The 8834-nt window shown below is 41.2% G+C and overlaps 1 protein-coding gene across 1 annotated transcript in view; it reads right to left on the bottom strand.

Moving 5' to 3' along the window:
• Positions 1–1347: 1347 nt before the first annotated feature.
• Positions 1348–8834, bottom strand: part of LOC133996826 (hsp70-Hsp90 organising protein-like) — a 35554-nt gene continuing 28067 nt past the window's right edge. Inside the window, exons 8-16 of the mRNA XM_062436394.1 lie at positions 7384–7474; positions 6677–6818; positions 4992–5096; positions 4270–4357; positions 3952–3985; positions 3655–3729; positions 2535–2637; positions 2274–2398; positions 1348–2061 (exon numbers count right to left, since the gene is read on the bottom strand). Coding sequence (XP_062292378.1) covers positions 1935–2061; positions 2274–2398; positions 2535–2637; positions 3655–3729; positions 3952–3985; positions 4270–4357; positions 4992–5096; positions 6677–6818; positions 7384–7474 — 890 coding nt within the window. The 3' untranslated portion in view covers positions 1348–1934. The remainder of the gene's footprint in view (positions 2062–2273; positions 2399–2534; positions 2638–3654; positions 3730–3951; positions 3986–4269; positions 4358–4991; positions 5097–6676; positions 6819–7383; positions 7475–8834) is intronic.

Genomic DNA, 8834 nt, shown 5'->3' on the forward strand with positions numbered 1-8834 from the left:
CGCCCCCTGGTGGCCTTTTGATAGAATGCAGTTCTAAATTACTTCCGCGTTGGCATTATTTCAGAGGACCGGAGCTCCCCGCCTGGAATGGACACAGGCTCCTCTTGAGAGTGTTAATATCATTAATATTTACTCTACAGCGCCTCACAGTGGCCTGTTGAGGAAGTGTAGCCATTGTCACTGTCATTCACGAGAGTTATGATGCAAAGTTCTGCTGGGAAAATATTTATTTTTTGCCAATTCGTCTCGTTCATGTAAATAACAGTCATTGTACTGAAAACTCTATTATTTCTGCTTAAATTAATGTTTGATGATAATGTTTTATTCACGCTTTCAGGGGAGCTCGGTCCTCTCTTTATGGGAGTTTGGCTCCACGTATCTCGACACCTGGTGGTTGTACACTGTATGTGCCTTGAAGTGGTAGAACTGAAGCTTGTGGTAGGTTTATACTTTGATAAAAATGATAAAATGATTTCAGAAACTAGTGTGTGATGTTAATGACAAGGGAAAGTAAGAATGTACCGCTTCTCTATATTAAATAAAACCTTCAATTGTTTTTACCATTATGACCATTTTTATACCTTAATAGGGGGCAACGTATCCTGGTGGAAAGACAACTCATAAAATCCAAAATATATTAAAAACATCAATGGCAATGTTTTACTTTAGGTGCAAATGAGATAACTAGTAACATCAAATTATGTTTTTTACATCTCATTTTCCACTCCTGCTTGTTTAAGGGTTAAAAGGCAGCAGGTTGCACGTGGAGTTAATCTGTAAGGGGGAAAAAATGTTATTTGAAATATAACATATCCCATCTGTTATATTTCAGATACTTTTGTATATAATCTTAAATACTGTCTAAGTTACAGATGTGTATAGAGATGTTTCAATTTACACTTCATTCTTACAACTTTGAGTAATCATGCACCTTACTACTATAGCAATATCCACCTGACTTGCACTAACATACATTAACATCAATCAACAGTGTACACCAGCAGTTACTACAAAAGCACAAATCCTTTTAACAATAACAGTGACCTTTTGTAATTGTGGAGCTCAAAGATATTTAAAGTTGTATTAACAGGGTTATAACTTTCAAGAAGATATCCTACAGATTATTAAGTGTACTTACAATGCATGTGATCACATAATGATTTTCAAATCTTGCACTTGACTTCATGTTACTTAATATGTGGATGTGTGGGAATATGTTTGTCATCCACTGCAGCAAAAATAACAAAGAAATTGTGAAATCTTACTGTTTTTGTGAAGTGTAAGTCAGTATTTGTAACTCTGTGGGCTTGAACTGTGTTTGTTAAAGAAAAAAGATTTCCATACGTTTGAAACCGAAAACATTTTTAATGTCGTTTCCATTGATTGTTTTGTGCAAATACTTAATGCAAAAATGTTTTATATCATTTTAAATATATATCAAAAGAACATTCCACACCTAAATCAATCTGACAGTGGAGCCGAGGAGACAAAGGTTTCCTGGTCGACTCAACCAAACATATTTTCCAAGTCAATCCTTTTGATGATGGATAACATCCTTCCAACAAAGCGGGGATCAGAAACCAGGAGGTCGTCGGAGTTCTTCTGGGATCCAAACGGATGTCAGACCCCACAGTGATGCTTACTATAAATTAAATTCATTGGACCTCCTTACAGTAGATGTTTTTTCAGTATCACACAGATTTATTCTTAATGCAGCCTCCTGACGTTGGACTCTGAACGTTCCCTCAACATGTCAGAGGCACAACCCCTGACCTTATCACATACATCACATTCACATTACACCTGACTCTCTCACACACACAGATTCAGCTGTCAGCGTTCGTCCTCCACTCTTCCTTTTGTCCTTTTTCTCTTTGTAAATCCTCACTTAAAGCGCCTTGGTGCTGCGGTCGGGAAGGCAGTGGACATGATTGTCACGGTTTCTTGTCTCGACCTTGCTGGTTAGGTATGTGTTTGAAGCGGCACTTGTCGCCATAGTCACAGCCCGTGGTCCGCCAGTAGAAGCACTCATCTCCGTTTATGGGCAACCTCCGTCTGGACCTGCACGGGTAGAATCAGAGCAGACGATTCCTGGATCACATCATCCACACAAAAACACACATGTAGGTAAATAATGGGACACAGGGTGCATGGAAAGTGACACAGGAGGCGATAAAGCACATAAGATTATTTTTCTGTATGTCAGCAACTGCTGTAAAAGTCACTCAGCTGGGCTAAACACATAGATATAGAGATGATGTGTTGTTCAGTACCCTATGGCTGCTGCTGAGCTCTGCTGTGTCCCTGCAGCACTGGGACCTTGTACCAAGGGCGTGGTCCGCTGGATCCACCGGTCCGGGTACCTCATCACCAGCCTATTGCCCCCAAGCTCCACCCCCTGGACAGGAGGACACAGTACATCACGGTCATGTCAGGATGAAGGCTCATTACTGCGACTCCAAGCTGTACACTTTTAACATACTGCAACGTTTTACATGATGAAAAGATTTGAAAAGAGTCTGCCTCTCACCCACCTGTAGCTTATCCAGGGCCTTGGCAGCCATGTTGGCATTCTTGAAGTTGATGAAGGCACAGAAGCGCTCGTGAAGAACTCTGATGCTCTCGATCTCACCGTACCTGTAACCACGGAAACACAGAGTGGTTAATCAACAGCGAAGCAGTGAGGGCAGATATGTACCTGAAATGACACTGTGCCTCACATCTAGCTACGACAATTAATGTAATACAATGATCCTTGATAGTTGTACTACTAGTAGACTTATTGCTACTCCTACTACTACTTTAACTACTATATCAAAGCTTCTTTCTACAGGTGCTACACCTACTGTACTTTTACTGCTGTGACGACGACAACGACTTCTAACACTTTTTTTATGGGACAGTTGTGGGGATTGTTTATTGTTTTTAATGGTTTTTGGCTGCAGACTGTTTCAACACATGTATTCAATCATTTGTACATTTTTACTTTATTGACTATATTATTTATGTTTGTTGTAAATGTACTGTCTGGCTGCATATGTAGCCTCCGCTTGGAAAATGAAAAAACAATTGGTTCTCTCTTGGCTCTTTCTCTCTTTTTCTCTCTCTTTTTTTGTCATCTCTCTACTGGCACTATATAATAAAGGCATTTAATGCACAATAATAAAAAATAAAACACACTATACTCACATATTTACAGATATAAAACAACTGTATGAATTTAACAGTTGTTTTGACTGATAGCAACATTTCCTTTTACACTGTAAGACCACCCATCACTAACGTTTACCTACCTGTAAAGCTTCATGCAGATGTCTTAAAATGCTGCTGTTCTGATTTATTGCTTAAATCTGCATCATTAACAGGTGTCAGTGCTCACTTACATTAGTATATCTTTGTTAAAACAGCATACAGCACTCCAGGCATTAACTGACTGCCTTCATTTGTTATTAACCACGCTTAATGAATGAACTCATCAACCTCGCCTAAAAAGGCTCTTTACAGCTCTAATTTGTCCTCACATAAACACACACACACACACACACACACACACACACACACACACACACACACACACACACACACACACACACACACACACACACACACACACACACACACACACACACACACACACACACACTGTGTTTTTACATTTTGAAGAGATCCAAGAGGTTTTTCTCAGACACTTCCAGTGTAATGTTTCCGACCCACAGAGAACGACAGCTCCTGGAAGACAGAGATAGAGATAGAGAGCAGGAGAAAAGAAACAGAAAACAAGTGAAAGAGGTGAACAGGGAGGGCAGATGAGATGAAACACAGATGGCACATAAACGAGGGCAAAGATCACATATTGGACATATTTTATACTGAAACATAGCAGATGCTGTATGTACTGTATTGCTATACAAAATAGAAGATGGTTTGTTTCATGTTTGTCATGTAACTTACCCACTCTGGTCCTGCTGAGGTGTTTGCTTCAGTGCTTCAGGTTGGAGGAGACAGAAAGTAGAGTCACATTATAACAATAACATCAGAGTAACAGTGACATACATTACAATATGGGTTAGGGTTCTGGCTTTCTACAACAATAATCTTTTAGCTTATTTCTCTCAGGACTTTCAACACAGTATTATGAGTAGTTTACTGTTGGATTAATATTAAGTTTTAGGAATTTACAGTCAGTAATATCAGTGTGTGTCTGCTATTACTGTAACTGAGGGCAGTGCTGCCTCAGTGGACAGAGGAGGTACTGCAGCTGGCTCTCACCTTTGGCATCAGGGGAGGTGAGGATCGCCTGAACAGTTGTGAACTTCTCTAATAGCAGTTTGCTCTGCTCTTCTTCAAAACCCAACTCCTAAAGTAAAAAGAGAGATGAACATCAAGACGAACAGTCAAAGAGTCGCTAAAGTACATTGTATTTACCTCGTGTGTCTCACTATTTCAAAGTATCCTGAACTTAAACAATAATTACAAATTTAAATCTAACCAGCTGGTTAAATGTGTGCATACAGCAGTTTCTAAGAAGTGCAAAGACACTAATTCCCCTCCCACACTGTCGAACTGTGGCTGCTGCTGCTTGTGGTTGCTGAAACGCCTGACAGAGGGCGTCATGGTGGTTATGACACATACCATGCAAGTTACTGAGGTTGAAACACATACCCACACATTCTGGTTTGATTCCACACAGTCGACCTTTGTCTCATGTTTGCTGTTTGTATATTCACTGACAAACTATTAAGAAGTCAATATGCTAAAATCATGATTTATCAAGTTGGTGTGACGCTCATATATTGATTTAATAACATCATTCGCTCTGATTAAATCTAATAATGGCATTTCCTTCCTCCAACATCTTTGATTAATGTACGAAGCTATGTTTGGTGCAACGCCCCGCACAAAACAGCAACAAATATGAGAAAAGTAGGTCTGCAGTGTTGAATTGAACAGATTTCTGCTCTGGTTTTTTTTCTGCAGGAATCCCGGCTCACCATCAGCTGCAGGATCCGGCACTCTGAGAGTATGTTGGATGCTTCCTTACAGTTCTGATCCAACTTCAACACCTCCTCCATGACCTTCTCTACCTCCATGTACCGCTGAAATACACACACACACACACACAAAGAAACATCACATGAAAGTGAAAAGTTAAAAGTCATCCTGTCACTTTTTACAGTAAGCGCCTGATTACTAAATTGCGTGCAAAGTGCAATAGACATTGTTTGCGTCGTTTTGCAGGTGATCTACTAAGAATAACTGTGTAAATGAAAACAGCAGTGGAGACAGCAGTATTTAAATGAGGGTTTTGTGTCTTAATGGAGAGTTTGGACGAGCAGAAAGCTGCAAGCGCAAAATGAAATGTGATCAGGTTCTAGTGGAAGAGGTTAACAAATATATTGAGTTATAAAAAAAACTAATATTACCAGAAAAACCCAAATATGGGAGATTATTAGTGACAAAGTCAATGCTGTTAGTAAAACCAAAAAATATTAACACAGGTGGAAAGAATCTGCCCTGTGCATCTTCTGTCATTGTGCCTCCGTCTCCTCGTCTCCATAGTAACAGCTGGTTAATACCTGCCCTTCCAACTTATTATTTATAGTTTCCGTCAGAAAAAATACCTTCAGGTTTGGTAAATCACAATGCATGTGCTAAATAACATATTTGCATTTTTCTCCTCCCTGTATTTTTCACACTGGGGTTGAAACGCCCCATATTACATATTATTCATTATGGTAAACGTACTAAATGGACAGCGCGTATTATCTTGCACAGTTAGACGCAAACCTCAGTGCGCTGCGTTAGTAGATCAGCTTGCACATTTTTTGCATGTGATGTCAAGTTGGCACACGTTTCTACACACGCAGACCTTTAGTGAATCAGACCCTTAGTGTCTTTAACCATTAACCCTCCTGTTGTCTTCGAGTTAAGGAAGGAAGGGACGAAGAATGAAGGAAGGTTGGAAGGGAGGGAGGAAGAAGGAAGGAAAGGAGGAAGGAAGGGAAGGAGGGAAGGAGGAGGGAAGGAAGGTAGGAAGGAAGGACGGAGGAAATAAGGAAGGAAGGTAGGAGAGAGGGAGTAAAACAGGAAGGAGGGAGGGAGAAAGGAAAAGAGGAAGGGAGGAAGGAAGGAAAGGAGGACAGAGGAAAGAAGGAAGGGAGGAAAGAAAGGAAGGAGGGAGGGAGGAAAAGAAGGAGGGAGGGAGGAAGGAAAGAAGGAAGGGGGAAAGAGAGAGGACGGAAAGAAAGAGAAGGAGGGAGGGAGGAAGGACAGACAGAAGGAAGGAAGGGAGGAAAGAAGGAACAGTCAAAACAGACGGGGTCAATTTGACCCGGGAGGACGACACAAAGGTTAAAAGCACATTTATATATCACTCAGCACCACTAGATGTCACCATGGCACCATAATCCCAAAATAAATGTGTGTTCTTTTACTCAATAAAGTTGGAAAAAAGAGAGATGGATTACAACACACACAGAGGGAGAGGGACTTCATCCTCTACTCAGGTCGCCCTTACTTCATTATACCTTTACATAGTGAGTAGTAGTGAGGCTTAATGTCACATATTAGAGCTCTAATATTAAAGCAGGCAGGAGAGACTGAGTCCAAGTATGAAACTACTAAATGGTTGGTTTGGTTTAAATGTGTCAGTTTGCTGTGCAGTGTGGGTGCTGACCTTTAACCACATCAGAGCAGAAGCCTTATAGCAATATCCCATCGGCCAATCAGGAGCCAGCTGAATGGCCTTCTGAGCGTCCGATAGCGCGGAGGAGTACTGCTCCATTTGGCAATAACAGCTGGAGCGATTGCCGTAAAACCTGAGAGACGAGAGGAGAGAGACACAGAGGTGTTTATTTTTAATTGAATTTATGGAAGCAGAGGGAGAAAGTAAATGAGGTGGTATGTTTAACCTTTGTGTCGTCCTCCCGGGTCAAACTGACCCCGTCTGTTTTGACTGTTCCTTCTTTCCTCCCTTCCTTCCTTCTGTCCTTCCTCCCTCCTTATCTCTTTATTTCCTTCCCTCCTTCCTTCCATCCTTTCCTTCCTCCCTTCCTTCTTTCCTCTGTCCTTCTTTCCTTCCTTCTTTTCTCCGTCCTTCCTTCCTTTCCTTCCTCCCTTCCTTTCTTCCTTCCTCCCTCCCTCCTTTCCTTTTTCCTTCCTTCCTTCCTCCCTCCCTTCCTTCCTCCCTCCCTCTTTCCCTTCCTTCCTTTCCTTCCTCCCTTCCTTCCTTTCCTTCCTTCCTTCCTCCCTCCCTCCTTTCCTTCCTCCCTTCCTCCCTTCCTCCCTCCTTCCCTCCCTCCCTCCCTCCCTCCCTCCCTCCCTTCCTTCCTTGACTCGAGAATAACAGGAGGGTTAAGGAGGAAGAGGAGGTTCAAAACTCACCTGTGATTTTTTGGGTCACAGTAGATGGCTTCTGTAAACACGTCCACCGCCTGGCTGTACCTGCCTTGCTGAAACAGCTGAATGCCCTGAACTGGAGAAGGGAGACACAGGGTTAAGTTTTAGGGCTCGGTCACAACCTGACATTCGGAGCACAAGTGGACAGCTCTATGTGCGTCAGTGCGTCTCCACGTGTGTGATCAGATCATCACTTCGCCTCTCTATACACTAATAAACACGTACACCATTTCCACTTGCAAAGACCAAATGTGTTGTTGTTTTTAACCAGCGGAAATGAAAAGAAGAAGCAGAAGAAGTTGTTTACAAAGACATCGGCATGTGGGGGAAATGAAAAGTCTTCGGGCCTCAATAGAAATCAGATAGCGTGTTAAGTTAATACATTACTGAGTTGGCTTTTTCCTCAGGGAGCTTTTTTATTGCACTTACGGTAATTTAACTAATGGAGTTGTTACTGTCTGTTTCTCTGCTCTGCCTAACTCCGTGTGTGTGTGTGTGTGTGTGTGTGTGTGTGTGTGTGTGTGTGTGTGTGTGTGTGTGTGTGAAGGTGCAGAACCCCGCCCTCGGTGCAGAGAGACCTCAAACAAACATAACTCAGTAGAGACTCTCACACTGAGCTGAAATGAAACAACTTTTCTTGCCGCTGGTGCACGAAGGAGTTCAGTACTTCCACTTGAACAGAGGAAGTCAGCTGAGTGAGCGGTCAGTCGATGTGACCCGAGACACATTTGTGTGCAGATTGCCTCCAGATGCGGTCGGAGCAACTTGTACTTAGAGCTGTCCGCTTGTGATCGATGACCCGAGATGCTTTTTAATGTCAGGGCCGAACTACAGACACACATTTGCACTTCCGATACTTCTGAGGACTTCAGTTTTTTGTTTCTTTTTCTCTGCATTGCTTTTATTGATTGTGTTTTCATTCATTCTGTATGGTTTTATTGTTTTAATGTGTCTTTGAGTATTGTTAAAAGCGCTCTATAAATAAAATGTTGTATTATTATTATTAAATAATCCCTATGAAATCTGTGGATTGTATAATTTTAAGTAACCAAAAACAAGTTTGCTGCACATTTTTTCAAATCTACTTATATTTTTTACCATTTTGAGCAGCACAGAGGTCTATGAGGTGACGGTGATGTGTCTTCATGGTTGGATTATACTTGAGAAATGTGAGGAATAATGGGTTTTTTTTTTAAATGTGGGTGAACTGAGCTTTTTACACTTTGCATTTGCAGTGATATCAGTTAAAAAAATTTAAAAAGCTTTAAAAGTTATTCTGTGGTTTTTCATCCAAGTTAACTTGACTCAATATGACAATAAAACATTACACTACTGTATTAATAGAAAGGATGAAATTGGACTAAAAAGGAAAGGATGAATGAATGTTGGAACCTGAGGGACACGATTCACTAAAAGTAAGTAATGATGTAAATCTT

This window comes from Scomber scombrus, chromosome 2 (genome assembly GCF_963691925.1).
Source record: "Scomber scombrus chromosome 2, fScoSco1.1, whole genome shotgun sequence".
Lineage (NCBI taxonomy): Eukaryota > Metazoa > Chordata > Actinopteri > Scombriformes > Scombridae > Scomber > Scomber scombrus.